This window comes from Juglans microcarpa x Juglans regia, chromosome 4D (genome assembly GCF_004785595.1).
Source record: "Juglans microcarpa x Juglans regia isolate MS1-56 chromosome 4D, Jm3101_v1.0, whole genome shotgun sequence".
In the NCBI taxonomy this organism is placed as follows: Eukaryota; Viridiplantae; Streptophyta; class Magnoliopsida; order Fagales; family Juglandaceae; genus Juglans; species Juglans microcarpa x Juglans regia.
The window spans coordinates 29,376,481-29,393,076 of NC_054600.1; the positions used below are offsets into that span (position 1 = coordinate 29,376,481).

Genomic DNA, 16,596 nt, shown 5'->3' on the forward strand with positions numbered 1-16,596 from the left:
TTGCTCAGTCTGACTTGTTTGAGTACGGTTCTTGTCCACTCTGCAAAGAAGGTTTCGTTGTGACCAACTCGGCCATTTTTGTAGAAGTCAAAGCAGCTCGGACCTTGTTGGGGAAATGGGCATTGCTTTTCACCCTTTGGTTCCCACCAGGCACCCAGGTGTTTCATTCCAGATAGATCTGCCATCCAGTGATGTGCATACCGGCCTATGCCTGCGTGTTCCAACCATCCTTTGGGGAAAAATTCCATTATGCTGCTACTTCTATCCACGAAGAGCATATTTGTTAGCTGAGCTCCATGAGGCAATGCAACGATGTCGGTGTAACTCATAACTCTCACCTGAATGAAACATCAGTTTTTGACATATTTCTCAGAAGATCGTTTGGTACTTGCACCAATTGCCATCTAGCTTTTGTTTATGCCATTACTTCAGGTCTCTCTATATATTGATATTATTTTGCTTAATAAGAGGATTATCACTCAAGTAGTTTCGCTATTGACATCATGATTTGTTTCTTTCTAAGTCGATCATTAGCTGAAAGGGCAGAAAATGAAACATGTAAGAGCCTACAAAAAAGAGAAGACAAACCTGGTCATAGAGACTGAGCTACCTTCAGCAAGCATCCCTCCACCCTCGCACACTCCCTTGCGAATATGTCGATCACTGCAGTTGCATTCTTGAATGATCTCGAACCTCTCCTCATTAGCAAAGTTAGCCATATGATTGGCTCCCCTTTTTCATTGACTTCTCTTTCCCTACCGGGTTTATGCTGCAAAAACCCCTTGCTTTACATCTCAATAAATCGAAAACCTGAAGCCTCTTCTCCTTCCCCATGCTCCCCAAATTATGCCTCATCACCACCGCCTTCTCGAAACAGTAAGGTCCATCACCATTCTTGAGTTCTTCAACCGGAACTTCCCTAAAGTTTGCTTGCATTAGGTTCTGAAGCCATGATCCCATTCTATGCCTGAGCTCACCCCAATGAAACAGCACCCATCTTGTTGGTCTCAAGCAGCCATTTTTGATGGACCAACCAACAAATGGAGCCACAGCGCACACTACATGCCATAAATTTACATGGTCATAGTAAGTGTCTGACACAAAGGTCAAGCCCTTCATGAACACTGCGGATTCCGGAAGACTCTTTCCCCATCCATCAGCTAGCTCAAAGTGAGTGACAAAAAAGTTGGGAGTCTCGAAATTGGGATTCCAAAAGAATTAAACAAAAGTAGTTGCTCTTTATCTAGTTCTTATTTTGGTGGGGAGTGGGTTACATTTTGGTGTTTGCGACTTGAAATGGTCTGCAATTGATATCGCTAGCATAAATTTATTATTCCACGTACTTGGCATAGACAATAATGAAGTTAAAAACAAATATAAGAAACAAAATATCGAATTCTCTACTTTGGTCAACGGTTCCTATGAAGGACAATGTTGGGAGAGAACGTTGTTTAGAGATGTGTGTTGGGATCCGCCATTAACGGTGGTACACTTCGAATGTATCCAGCATTAAACAAACGCAAGTGGGGGAGCAAGACACGGACATACAGATGCGTTGAAATTCCAAATTTCAAGATCTATTACACACATGAAGGCAAATGGCAGCAAGAGTTACTCAGAATAACAAGGTCTTTGCCGCTATGAAAGTCTAATAAACACTGGGATACAGATAATACTGATTGGAAGCTGGCACTATATTTTTCGCACATCAATTTTTTGCACTTTCCGAGACGTTGTCATCTTGTCAATTAACTCATATCCGAAAGCGCAACTTAAAAATTATAGGCAGTTTGAAGCGTGAATCCAAACTTATTGATAATTGTGGACACAGTATTGAAAACATGTGATAATTTGTGGGTGAAAAATGTAACTTCCCACCATTGAAAACCCATAACACATCAACCACCTTGAGATCATCTTTAGTGCAAGAAGTACACCCATATTTTTTTTTTAAGTAGAGAACTAATACAATTTTTAACAAAGCGGGAAAAACAAACTACTGTATTTTGCCCACTCCGCAAGAACAAATCAAATAATTGAACACGACAAATCTAATTTACATACCCTGTACATTCAGTGTGTCAGTTCGTATATTAGAAACATTATTAAGTCAAATTAGAAACAATGAATCTCAAACTAGTATGGATGAGGATCAACACCGAAGTTGTGATTTTGATCTGGTTACCTCAACTTCTATCATCTTTGATACCAAGTCATGTTAATTTGAAATCCCCATGATAAAAACATTGGACTATCGGAGATGGTGATATCAGTGGTGTCACTGTCTCGGCAGCATCAAAATGCTTTGCAAAGATTGTTAGCCTTAATGTTAGATGAAATCTGCTGCTCAATCGGGCCTGTAGAACTACAGAGTCTAGTCCTCTTTGGTCCGGAAATCCTAACATGTGAGATTGCGGTGGCAAGGGCATCAACCAAACCAAGATCATCCTGATCCTCTGATCTGCAACTTTCAAATGATGAGAGAGGACTTGAACCCTCACTAAGAGAGCCACTACATATCCTATTTCCTTCTGACTTCAATCCAGGTGTCATTAATCCAGTTGCAACGACACGTTGCTGGCTAGATGCTCCTATATGGTTCTTTGATCTCAATTTCAGGGGTAGAGTCTTGGGTGTTGTCGATGTGTAGAACAATAACCATGGATGCCCTGAAGCAACACCAATTTGAATCTCAGTAAATAGAAAATTAATTTCAGAAGAATCATGACACATCCGGAAGTTGGCCATCATTCAGTCCAAAAACAGACTAGGTATTACAAATTATTTAGAAACACATAAACAAGACCTTCTCAAGTATGTTAAAATGTTAACACTAAGAAGCAAATAAAAGAATATGGGCCAAGGCAAGCAGATCTATAACACGACCTTTGGTGATGGACTGACCAGCAATGCACATCAAAGAAAGAAACAGAAAAAGCATTTGGAGAAACTTTGTTTTACAACATTTTGCAAAATAGCCAATATTTTGCAGATTATTCCCATATAAAAGGTAAAAGGGAAAAGATAAATAGAGCAGTTAGCATAGACCAAATTAAAAAGTTTCCTATGATTAATGTCTAAAAAACATAGCATCACAAACTTACTTAATACTTCATCTGCATTTATCCTCACTGAAACATCCCTTGTTAACATTCTACCAATCAGATCCCGTGCAGGTTTTGATATTGACTCCCATACCCCACTGTGGAAATCAAGGTTGTCATTCTTAATTGCTTCAAAAATCACTTCTTTGGAATGTCCACGAAACGGAAGAACACCAACCAAGAGAGCATGGAGGAGGACACCAGCACTCCAAATATCGACCTTCTCAGAGTACTTTCCAAATAGAACTTCTGGGGCAACATAAGCTGGACTTCCCGCTAATCCAGTCAAGCTCTGGCCTGCATTATTGTAATGGTCTCAATTTCATCAGCAAGCTGACAAAGCTTTCACAGATACCCAAGCAATGTATATGAGAGGCAATTTTAATTCCAAGAAAACCAAGGAAATCTACTAATTGCTTGGTCACGTTTAAGCACGAAAAAAAAAAAAAAAAAAAAAAACTACCCGCTGGAGGATAGAACACAGCACCATCAATATAAGTGGTACTTAAAAAGAATTATAAACATATGCTCATTTTTGTAGAATATTTTTTTCGTATACAAACCAATATTATAACCAGGCACATCATAGAAAAAGAATCAAACCATTCTTTTTAGAATCTCAAATTGATGCCATCCGGTTTTTTTTAACGTTTTTTCTTGCTCTTGTTACACAAACAGGACATGACACAAATGATCGGAGCCACACAAAATCCTAATACTTCATTTATTCAAACGGTAAATGAAAGGTACAAAATGGGGATAACCTTCCCTTCCTTGATTAGTATTTTATTTTATTTTATAATTATATTAATAAAAAAATAGGCAAAAGCCATGTTCAGTACAAAGAATGCCCTAACTACGTAGGAGCAATAGATACAAGGAAATCATGAAAATCTTGGCCATTAAAATTAATGGCAATGGCTCAAGTACAAAAAGTTCTAAAGAAGAAAGCTTTAAGTTCCTCCATCGATCTCTCTTTTTCCTCAAACGTCCGTTCATTGCGCTCCCGCCACACCCACCACATGATGCAAATAGGAAGCATCTTCCATACAACCTTGATCTATTGATTACCTCTCATGTCTGTCCAACTAGCCAACATCGCCACTACTGTCTCGAGCATAACCCAACCCAAGTCTAGCCTACTAAATACCTCATTCCATATCCTTCGAGCTACCTCACAATGTAGTAGAAGATGGTCCACTAATTCACCCTCGTTCCTACACATACAATACCAATCTGCGATGATCACCCTCTGTCTCCTCAAATTATCCGTTGTGAGGATCTTGCCCAAGGAAGCGATCCACACAAAAAATGCTGCTTTGAGAGGTGCCTTATGTCTCCAAATCCTTTTTCCAGGGGAACTGAGTTGGAAGCTCTTGTGTCAAGGAATTATAAAACGAGCAAACCAAGAACAAACCTTTACCTATAGATATCCACTACAATAAATCAGCACGCTGGTTACTCGGTTTGAGTGAATACAAGAGGCTGAAAAAAGCTGCGAAACTGTCCAATTCCCAATCATGAGCTGCAGGGCTAAAATTGATGTTCCACTGTATCTGTTCTCCCACTATCACCATGACTTCCGCCACTGAGACATCCTTGGCACTTGCAACCCTGAAGAGAGCTAGAAATAGGTCCTTTAAAGCACAGTTACCACACCAAGTATCAAACCTGTTGACAGAGTAATCCTATCACCTTTTGACAGGTACATTCTCTTCCAACCTGCTAGTCGACGTTCTACTTTCTCAATCACTGTATCCCATAATGAAGCCACTCTCGAGACGGCCCCCAACGGAACACCAAGATATGTCATAGGGAGTGAGGCAATCTTACACCCCAAAATATTAGCCAACTGTCTTATATGCTGAACACCTCCAATAGGCACCATTTCTGATTTTTCCAGGTTCACTTTCAACCCAGTAGCTGCTTCAAAACAAAGTAGAAGGGCCTTCAAAACTTGGTACTTGATTATGGCCAGCCTCACAGAAGATAAGAGTGTCATTTGCAAACAATAAATGCGAAATATTAATAAGTCCATCACCCGGGAATCTAATCGAGTAACCAGTTACATGCCCATTAGTGACCAAGGCTGAGGTCATTATGCTCAAAGCCTCCATTTCAATAACAAAGAGTAATGGAGATAACGGATTGCCTTGTCTTAGACCTCGTGTGCTGTAAAAAAAACCTGTTGGGCTTCCATTTATCAGAACTAAGAAATTCATTGTAGATATACACCAACGAATCCATGATCTCCATCTCTCCCCAAAACCACACCTCCCAAGAAGATCGAGTAGAAAATCCCAAAATCATACACCTTCTCCATGTCTAACTTGCATATAATCCCTGCAATGCTAGTTTTCAATTTACTGTCCAGACATTCATTTGCAACAAGGACCGCATCTAAAATATGTCTATCATTTACAAAAGCATTTCGAGGCTTTGAGATTATCTTTCCCACTACCTCACTAAGGCGATTCGCAAGTACCTTGGAAAGGATCTTGTATACCCCATTTACAAGACTAATGGGTCGAAACTCCCTAATCTCCGAAACCCCAACCGTTTTCAGTATCAAAGCTAGGAAACACCTTCATGAGATCATCCTTTAATACAACCCAGCATGCTTGAAAGAAATCCATATAAAACCCATCAAGACCAGAGCCTTATCTTTAGTCATTTTCCTCACCACTTCAAAAACCTCAACCTCTTCAAAAGGTCTCTCCAAGCGGATGCCATCCATAGACCCAATAGCGTCATATACTAGCCCATCGAGCTTAGGCCCCCAACCCTCTTGCTCAATAAGTAACTGTTCAAAAAACCCAACTACATGATCATTAATCCTCTGCTCATCCTTACATTCTACCCCATCAATCTTCAACGACTCAATATTATTAGATCTCTTGTGAGAATTGCCTACCCTATGGAAAAACTTAGTACAACGGTCACCTTCCTTCAACCATAACGCTCTCGACTTTTGCTGCCACGAAATCTCTTCTAATAGAACGATCCTCTCAAGATCTGCAACCAGCACTAACTTTAGAGCTAATTCCTCATGTGTTAAGGTCCTAGACTCTTGTACCCTTTCCAGCTCCTAAATCTCCCTTTTCTTGCATTTATTGTGTTCCCCAATGTACCCAAAAGGCTGCCGATTCCAAAGCTTTTAAGTCTTGTTTTAGAGCTTTCAATTTACTCGCAAACATAAAACTGCGAGTACCCTGGTTTGGTAAGATGACCACCGCTGTCTGACCCTATCCATAAAACCTTTTGTTTTCAGCCACATGTTTTCGAACTTAAAATACCAACGTCTTCTTTGAATTCCACCACAATCCAGTATGATTGCCAATGATCCGAACACAGCTGAGGCAATCTCTTTTGACTAGTATTTTATGACTTATCTATTATCATAAACTCCTTCGCCCCACCCTCAACCTCTATGTTTTCATGTGTTTGGGATATCAGTTGCTGATATGGACACATTTAGAAATTTTTTATTTGGTTAAGAAGCATAAATTTTTTATATAGGTGTGTAGCATTTAGAAAGATACTATCATTCAAGCTATATGCCCGAGATGCTACATAGTACATATTTAGGTGAAGAATTTCTATTTTAATAAGTAAAAATCATTTAATTGAAAACACTAAAATAAGAAATAATTTTACATATTCAGGTGAAGAAATTAACTAAAAGGGAACAAAATAAACAGCTCTTCAGAGCAGGTATTCAAAACTTACCGTTATAAATTCTTGTGGCCAGGCCAAAATCAGCAAGCTTTATCTTTCCTAAAGTTGTTAGAAGAATATTCTCAGGTTTTACATCTCTATGCACAACTCCCATATCATGACAATATTTGATAACCAACATCACTTCCTTGAAAATATTGGCTGCATGCTGCTCCAAATACTGAACCTCTTGGGCCATCTGATTGATCAAACATCCCCCGGAGCACAGCTCCATCACAAGATGAAAACAGTCAGACTCCTCATACACAGCCTGCAATGTCACAACCCCAGGATGACCAGACAAGTGCTGCATTATCTCTACCTCCCTGTGAACTGTTTCCTCACCCTTTCGCAAAGTCTTGCATGCATATTCTACTCCACTAAACCTAGATTGACAAAAACAAACAGACCCAAACTTGCCTTGCCCGATTGTGGCACCCAAAACATAATCATCCTCAATCTTATTCTTCCTGCCCATTTGAGTGGCAACATCTAAACAACCTATCTTCCTCTTTAGACCTCTCCCTGATGGGACCAAAGACGAAGTCCCACATGGTGGAGCAGTGGCAATACCTGCGAGCCTGCTTTTACAAGAAACAATGGATTCAATATCACCATCTTCTTTGCACCTCTTGTTCAACCTCGTAAAATCTTCTAGCGAAAAATGAGAGGTAAAATTCGATGGTTGTGAATCATGTGTTGATGTTAAATTGGCAGGTAAATTTGAGCTCGCATCAGTTTCGCTACCTTTCCTCTTCTTCCTCATTAAGTCGGAGTAACTGACACTATTATCTAAAACTATCCCCTTACTACATCGGAGTTCCAAAAATCAACAAAAAATCTATTTTTGTTGAACAAATACACCCTACTTTTCTTCTTCTTTCTTGTTCTGGTGAACAGATTATGGGTCCTTTCCCTGACCAAAAAAAAAAGAAAGAAAGAAAAAATCGATCAGCGAAATTGAGCCTTAGATAATCATACCATTTGTTTCAGAAAACGCTGAAGAAAAAGATCATAAGAACGATAATTATATCTCCATATATCATCCAAAATTTCCATAGAAGAAAACTCAAAACACGGTGATAAGTTCTCTAGAAAGTGGAAAATTAAAAGAACTCACTTTTATTTTGTTCGAATTGCACTTTTATTTGGGTTGGATAACACAATATAGTTTCTTGGAATTTATTGCGCTTTCACGGTAAATAACAGAACGTATATTAAAAAACACGCCGATTTACAATAGCTGTCCGACTAATCTACGAATATTTGGCAAAGAAATCAAGGGTGACCAAAGTATCAGGGAAAAGAACAAACCTTGGCCCAGAGCCAATGCTCCTTGTGACTTTCAGAAACCAGAATCATAGATAGGATCCACGAGATCTAAAAGATATAGAAACCTCAGATTGATAGAGATAATCGGAAATGAAATAGGCGAATCCGAAGCGATGAAGAGAGAAACCCTAGAAATATCCGACAGGGTAGTACAGATAGAGAGTGAGACGGAGATGGGTCTTTTTTAGGGGTATGGTACTTTGGCTGGCTATTTAGTATTTACGTAACCCGCGTGTCCTTTATTTAAGCCAAAACTCCGATGATTGGGTGCGGTAACAACAGAGTGCCGGGATCTGGCACTTGGGGAAATCCACACAGAGCTACTGACGCGTGTAGTCTTATGACACGTGGGTGAAAGGTTGCAGAAAATGGTTCTAATTATTATCGTAAAATATCTTTTATTTTATAGAGATATTATGTCAATTTAAATTAGTAAAAATAAACTTGATTAATAAAATATATAATTTTACTAAAAATTACTTTCTTAATTATTAAGTAAAATTAAAAATTAAAAATTAAATACAAAATTAAATACAAAAAAATAATAGATAGATGATAGTAAAGTAATAATCACTTACGATAAAGTGAAAGCAACGTATCATTCATTCTTTTATCACATGATCTACTCTTTTAAGAATACTTAGTTAGATGTCTTAGTTAGAGGTAAGTTTGCTAATTGTTATTGCTTAGTAGATAAGAAATATGATTAGTAATCGAGTTTGCTAAATTTAACACGAATTCCAAATTGATCCGGTTTAGTAGCGATTTTTGAGTCAATTTGTGTTACCTGTGAGTTGATCAAACTCATTCGTTTAATATACTATTTTTTATAAGGTAATGATACCCTTACAACTGATTCACTGCTCATTTATTACTTATATTATATTTGAAATTTTTTTATTATTATTTTTAAGTATTTTTTTTAACATCTTTAATCATTAAGAAAAAATTAAAAAATATATAATTTTACTAATAGTCAATTTCTTAACCATTAAATAAAATAAAAAAATATATAAAAATAGAAATAAATGGGTAGTAGAAAGGTAGTGATCTTATCATTTTCTATTTTCGTAATACTTCAACACATGATTTGTCTGTACACGTATTGTTTGGATTTAAAACTTACATCAACCTATCTCATCTCATTATTATAATTTTTTTAAATTTCCACACAAAATATAATAAAAAATTCAATTTTTTCAAATTCTAAAATAATAATAATATTAAAAATAACATTATAACAATATTTTATTCAACTAATCTAAAATTATCTCAACTTATCTCAACCCACCTCTGAATTCAAACGAAGATTCACTATCCCACACCCCATACTCTATGAAAAACACCTCAAATCTTATAAAAAAAAAAAAATTTGTCAAGTGCTGAGTATAGAAATGAATAATGATTGGTATATAGCAAAACCTTTTCTCAAATATAAACTCTCAAAAGTTAAAAAACCTCCTTACATTTTTGTCATCAACTTCCATACGAGACTAATCAAATTCCACTTCAACCTCCGCATGTATAAGGAACTTAAGAACTATCATATCCTTGGTTTTATATTTGTAAAACATGAGTTGCTTATTCTGACTATCCCTACGTATACTTGAATCCATGAAGATTTATCTTTCAAATTTGTTATATATCCTACTATTGAATATTATCAACGTGTTTTCATGCTTAGATGATTAACTAAGCAAATGATAATATATTCTGTGACGAGTTAGACGATAATGATATGACTAAATTAAAAAATGTGTGTACGATTATTGAGGGTACGTTTGGAATTTAAACTCCTCTTAATTCATCTTAATTTATCATTACAATTTTTTTAAATTTTAATATAAAATATAATAAATAATTTAATTTTTTTAAATTTTAAAATAATAATAATATTAAAAAATAATATTTTAATAATATTTTATTATCTTAACTTAATTTAGTTTAACATCCAAATACAACCTGAATATTATCAGATTATCGTTTGTTTGTGAATAGAGCGAAGTGGTCTTTAATTTACTAGGGAGCGCGGCTTTGAATGGACCCTCTTATATGTCGTACTGTATCTTCATGTTTGTCGATGTTTGTGGGCAATTGTTGTTGTTTACGTCTTTGTTAGCACGTGTGGGTAGCCGTAAGTGCGTACATGCCCGGTCCATCATCGGCGGCGACCATGTTAGTGCTGTCAATATCCTCGTTATTGTCGAAATTGACTATTAATGCTAATCGGTTATTTTTATGAGAAATGATAGGATTATTATTTTTTTATTATTTATTTATTATTATTTTGTATTTAACTTTATTTTTTAATTTTTTTATTTTATTTAATGGTTAAGAAAGTGACTATTAATAAAATTATATATATTTTTTTAATTTTTTCTTAATGATTAAAGATGTTAAAAAATTACTTAAAAGAAAATAATAAAAAAAATAAAAAAATTTCAAATACATGTAAATAGTAAATTGATAGTAATAAGGTACTAACTCTATCACTATCCTATTTTTATTGTCATGTGAAGTAGATAATAACATAACTTTGTGTTTTCCCAGGATTCAATTCGTGATGGAATTTTTTAAAAGAGTTCATATTTGCAGTCTTTGATTGTGTAGTCATTTTGTATATATTTTTTTTAAATTAGATAAATTTAAAATTTATATAAAAAAATTATTATTTTAATAGTGACATTCACTTCTTTTTAAAAATATCATACAGAGAGTGCACATTCAATAACTGTATATATTACCAGGCTAAAATTAGTCGGAGAAGAAACCACAAATTCTGTTCCTAAAGAAAGTGATGCGCATTTGGGGACTGTTAGGCTTTGTTTGGAAAGTAAATACATCTCAACTTATCTCAACTCATCATTACAACTTTTTCAAATTCCAATACAAAATATAATAAACAATTCAACTTTTTCAAATCTTAAAATAATAATAATAATAAAAAATAATATTCTAATAATATTTTATCATCTCAACAATTCAATTTAACTCAACTCAGTTTAACATTTAGACTTACTTAATTGCTGATCTTAGACATAATTTTCCATCTGGATTCTGGGGTGCAACTTTTTTGGACTCCGGAGGCTCGTCATTAAACTAGGATGTTTATTGTTGAATCGGAGGTATCTTTAGACTGGGGAAAAAAATCACGGAAAGTTGTAGCGAGTGGATTTGGAAAATCATCGTGTGGCCATAATCTTCCGTGTATAAGTCACTATCTGATAATTACTTTCACAGATTGGACTGAAAGAAGAGTCACATGCATTTCAGACTTTTCTTCCGGCTTATTTTATAAAAAAGTTGTTCCCACTTGGTCGATGATTGGTTGGACGATTATTTAGGTGCTTTTTAAATAGTGAGTTGAGATCAGATGATTTGATATAAAAATTAAATAAAACATTATTAATGTTGATGCAGAAAAAATCGCACAACAAACCAGAAGAAGAGAAAGAGTCATTTTCGGCCCACTGGTCGACTTGGGCATTGATCAGTGTTATTTGGAGCTTCGAACAGTGTTCCAATGCGACAGTACAATATCGATGTGTACGTTCATGACGGTGAATGTAAAACAAGTGTAGAGAAAATAAGAGAATATAACACATAAATTTACGTGGTTCAACATGTTGCCTATGTCTACGGGCGTTTGAGGAGGAAAAATCTATTATGATATATTTGTTTACAATTTTATGGTCTCTCATTACTCACTGTATAAAGGAACTGGAGCTCTTCCCGCTGGAGAAGATGTTTTCCTCGAGAGGTTGAAGAAGAAGAAGAAGATATGCCCCTTGGTCTCTGGTCCTTTGCTTTTATCTGACTCTCTATTGCGCGTGTCTGCCTGCCAAGAGGTGACTGGTCCCTTTGCGTGTCTGTCAGCAAAGGTCAGGTTTGACACTTGGCGTGTCTGAGCATCCTTTCCATTTCCACTCCCTTTTGACACCCTCATTTGCACCTATAGTCACTCTTGTCTTCTACTCCCTTCTTCTCTATTTTGTTCTCTAGTGTGGCTTGGTGAGTTGGGTCTAATCTTCAGCAGACTGAGTATTTTGTCCTTCACAATTATAATATTATTATTATTTTAAAATTTTAAAAAGTTGAATTATTTATTATCTTTTATATATAAATTTGAAAAAATTGTAATAATGAGATGATGAGACAAGACGGGACAACTAAAGAGAGTGATTGGTTTGGACGTGCCAAGTCACTGTTTCCGATCCTCCTAGAGTCCAAACAGGTGGGTCTGTTGGTTGCCGGTCAAATTTTACTACCATGATGTTTCAAAACGCCACCAGCCAGCTTGGTTGGTTGATAAATCTGATATTGAGAAACAAAGCATAAATAAGTGGAAGGAACTGTTGAAATTTAAAAAATAAAGGATGGCTCAAGACTCTGACGTTGCTCGGGTTTTGGGGGAGCCCTTGTACCATTAGAGTAAAGTGGGCTTTGAAGCTGAAAGGGATTGAGTACCAGTACGTGGAAGAGGATCTCTCAAACAAGAGTCCCTTGCTCTTGCAGTACAACCCTGTTCATAAAAAGATTCCAGTCCTTGTTCATCATGGTAAACCTTTGGCAGAGTCACTTGTAATCATTGAATATATCGATGAGGTTTGGAAACAAAATCCTCTGCTTCCACAACATCCGTACGAAAGGGCCAAAGCACGGCTATGGGCTAAATTCACCGATGACAAGGTAAGAGGAGATGCTATTCCACCGCCACAAATATGTTCATGCATTTATAAAACGAAATAGGCAAAAGAAATTTTGATGCTCGCATTAAAATAAACTACCTCTCAGTATCGGCAAAATTCAATTTTCTAGGCTTTTTTGCATATGATATTATATCCCACTTTTGTGCATATGATATAAAATTCATGTTTCAAACTCCAAAACGTTAGTGAATCTGCTCTTTCAGTGCGTGCCAACACTCATGACTGTGTTCACCACAAAGGGGGAGGAACAAGAGAGAGCTGCAAAAGAAGTTCGGGAGATTTTCAAGGCACTAGAAAGTGGTCTCGAGGGGAAGCATTTCTTTGGAGGTGAAACAATAGGGTTTCTGGATATTGCTGCCGGTTGGCTTGGATGTTGGGCTCAAATGACTGGGGAAATCGTGGGCATAAACTTGATTGATGCAGAGACCATGCCTGTACTCAGTGCTTGGTTCAAAGATTTTCTTGAGGTTCCTGTTGTCAAGGAATGCATGCCACCTCTGGACAAATTGCTAGAGCACAACAAGGGCTTTCACAAAATTTTGACTTCTGCATCAACTTGAAGTCTTTCTATCTTTGAGCACAATTATTCTTAGATATTACTTATCATATGGCGTCTGAATGATTTTCCGTAGATCCCATGCATGCAATAATGTGTAATCTTGATCTCAGTATCATATGCATGTAAACGTGTTGCAAAACTTGATGACAAATTTGCAAAATTACTTGGAAATAGTCTGATGTAGAGACCTATTATTAAGGAATGCATGCCACCTCAAGATAAATTGCTAGAGCACATCAAGGGCCTTCACAAATTTTGACTGCTGCATCAACTTGAAATCTTTCTATCTGCGTGCACTCTTATATATTATTTCTCTAAAAATGTCTGAGCACAAGCTTTAAAGGTCGGTCCCTGCATATGGCCTCTGAATGATTGTCGGTAGATCGCATGCAACAATGTGTAATCTTGATCTCAGTATCACGCATGCACGAGTGGCAAAACTTGATGAATAAGATTTTTAAAATTACTTGGCAATAATATCTTGTATGTCTTGTAACAACAAATGCAACGCTGAAATACAACAAAATGACCACAGGCAATATATAAAACTAGTAGTTCAAATGTATTTTCTGTTGATTGTCAGATTCTCCCCTAGAAAAAGTGCCAAGGTAGCATCTGTCTTCCAACATCTACACGAATTTTGTTGCACATATAACCAGGGCACTCTAAATGACCTTCAGCATCAAACACATTTACTTCACCTAGACAATAAAGAACAAATCTCAGCAAATAAAGGGACCTCGCATGTCATTCATAAGCTGTTATACTTTCCTCTTCCAGTGAATCTTCAGCTGTATGTCTTTTCCGCATCAAGTCTTCCTCCCTTGTATCTTCGATCCCAAAAGAGAAAAGCTTTTCAGTCCAGAAACAGTCCCAACTAGTCTTATTATATTAATTCTGGTCGAACAAAGAGCCAAGCCGTTATTAGTGGCTGGGATATTGCTGCTTCAAAAGAAGGCAAGGCAGGCCGAACTACAAGAGCATTTGGCAACTATCGCTAAAAGGGGAAGCCAAAGTCAAAAACTCGCTACAACAGCTCCACCAACTGAGCTAGCATGTAATGTTGCCGGGGAGGCCTGAAATCTGGCCCAAATCTGTTCCCTCAAAAAGAAGAAACTACATCCCGCATCTTTCCAAGAAGCCTTTAGGACTTGATCCATAAAAAGGATTTTACTTCACATTTAATGCTTGAACAAGGGCATAAGTCTCATCATCCATCTCAATTTTGTCCTTTTCCATCATTTTAAGGATGTCAGAAGCATGTCTCCTAGCACAAAGGTGCATTCTGAGCAATGATTTATAAGAAGGTAAACTCGCAAGACCAAAACGATGGATAAGCCTAATGAACCAATTGGCATCTTCAAGATTTCCATGCTCCTCAAAATGTTCTACCATGGCCATTAGAATATCGTGTGATGGCCTCCAATCACAATGCTTCAACATGGCAAACCCTTTCTTCACGGCCTTAATGGCTTTTTCCATGTTTTGGCTTTTCACCCATCCCTCTGTGAGTATCTCCCATGTCTTATAATTTGGACGTCCGCCTCTCTCCAATGTGCGGAGATGTAATGACTCAGCTTTGTCTATCTTTCCACTCCGTACGTAAGCACCTAGAAGAACATTGGAGACTCTAATGTCATAACTCTGGCAACTAGATTCCCATTCCACAAAAATTCTTTCGGCCCCTACAAGATCGCCCAGCTTTACCATACATGATAGTACACACATATAATTGGCGCATGTGATTCTCCCACCTACTGCCTTACTACCTTCCCACAACCTCAAAACTCCCTCCTTATTGTTCAAAGAGGCATACAGTGTAATGAGGAAGAAATAACCAAGGCGGTTACATGTAGATAGCTTCTTTTCAGCATTCTTGAGGACCAAAATAGCTTTGTCAAAAAGCCCTGCTTTTATGTAAACATTAGCTAAAGTAGAAAGGGTGCTCCATCCTACTTGTACGGTCTTATCATTCACTATTTCTTCGTAAACCATTTCCGCCGAAGAGACCCCCGATACCTCACCACACGCAACCATCCAAAGGTTGTAGGACAGAACATTTCGAGGTATATTGTTCCACTTCATTTGCTGGATCACAAGGGGCACTTTCTTTCCTTGAGATGTGGCCATATACAATTTCATCATTTCATTGAAAGCACGAGGGCTCACAATGAGCCCCAATTTATTCAGCTTCACCATTAGAAGCTCTGCCTTTTCAGTGTCCCTCTCTTTGACATAACCATGAAGAAGAGGGAGACAGGAAGCTTTCCGTGAAGCAGTATCAGTTAAACGTGTAAAATAGTCTTCAGCCTCTCTTAGACCATGCACTTTGATGATTAAATCCACTTTTACAGCATGATCGGCCGGTGAAACTCGGAAACTGTTCTGTGTTTCTATCCATGTCAAGATCTGTAGTATTAAACAAACACCATCTATATTATGCCAAGAACTACCTATGGAAAACAATAACCATCATCATTATTAGTGAATTCATCACCACCTATACTTGGAATTGAAACATTATGGAATTAATTTTGAAACAAAAACCAAATCAATTCGATTTTTTTATTGACTGATAATATATAACCAAGACGTAAGGGCAGAATTGATTAAAATAAGGACAACAAAAAAGTTTAAGAAGTCAGTGTTAAGAGGAAGCTGGGACCTGAAGGGCGTGGTGATAGCGCTTATATTTCAGGAGTTGTCTGGTGATGCGTCGAAGTTCCGAGAGCGAGAGCTTATGGCCCTGGTCCAAATGATTTTGAAGCAAGGAGGTGGCGTTCCCTCTGGGGGGTTTCAGTTTCAAAATATCGCTCTTAAGGTCGCCCTTGCCGCTGGCATATCGTGCAAGCGGCGATGAGCGGGAGCATATCGCTCTCCACTGAATTGTTGCTCCCAATTGATGTTTGATGCTGCGTTCAATACAGTTTTTCAGAACTGAAAAGATATTTCAGGGAGAGAAATAGAGAGAGATACGAACTGGTTGGTCTTACCGTTTAAGACTGGCGAAGAGCGAGCGGTCCGCCATAGAAAGCCAGCTGTTTCAGACTTTTCACCGGTGCTCTCCTTCCCGTGAGTTTTCGTGGAGTACTATGTACAGAGTATAGTCGAGCCGTCGTGTGTGGCACGGGATCTGGGCCTTCCGTTTGTGTGGGTCTGAAGAATTTGACGGTCA

At 37.3% G+C, this 16,596-nt stretch overlaps 3 protein-coding genes across 3 annotated transcripts; 1 reads left to right on the forward strand and 2 right to left on the reverse strand.

Moving 5' to 3' along the window:
* Positions 1-1,918: 1,918 nt before the first annotated feature.
* On the reverse strand, positions 1,919-8,370 carry LOC121260351 (serine/threonine-protein kinase PEPKR2). Its single transcript, XM_041162188.1, has 4 exons — positions 8,136-8,370; positions 6,834-7,737; positions 3,105-3,401; positions 1,919-2,669 (listed from the first exon to the last, which is right to left on the reverse strand). The coding sequence occupies exons 2-4, from the start codon at positions 7,585-7,587 to the stop codon at positions 2,296-2,298; spliced, it is 1,425 nt and encodes a 474-aa protein (XP_041018122.1). The 5' UTR covers positions 7,588-7,737; positions 8,136-8,370; the 3' UTR covers positions 1,919-2,295.
* Positions 8,371-11,842: 3,472 nt separating this feature from the next.
* Positions 11,843-13,594, forward strand: LOC121260280 (glutathione transferase GST 23-like). The gene is made up of 3 exons (XM_041162105.1): positions 11,843-12,039; positions 12,518-12,842; positions 13,066-13,594. The coding sequence occupies exons 1-3, from the start codon at positions 11,843-11,845 to the stop codon at positions 13,420-13,422; spliced, it is 879 nt and encodes a 292-aa protein (XP_041018039.1). The 3' UTR covers positions 13,423-13,594.
* A 268-nt stretch (positions 13,595-13,862) lies between these two features.
* On the reverse strand, positions 13,863-16,576 carry LOC121259342 (pentatricopeptide repeat-containing protein At5g27460). The gene is made up of 3 exons (XM_041160890.1): positions 16,415-16,576; positions 16,087-16,333; positions 13,863-15,830 (listed from the first exon to the last, which is right to left on the reverse strand). Exons 1-3 carry the CDS (start codon positions 16,447-16,449, stop codon positions 14,592-14,594), a joined length of 1,521 nt encoding a protein of 506 aa, XP_041016824.1. The 5' UTR covers positions 16,450-16,576; the 3' UTR covers positions 13,863-14,591.
* Between the last annotated feature and the right edge of the window lie 20 nt (positions 16,577-16,596).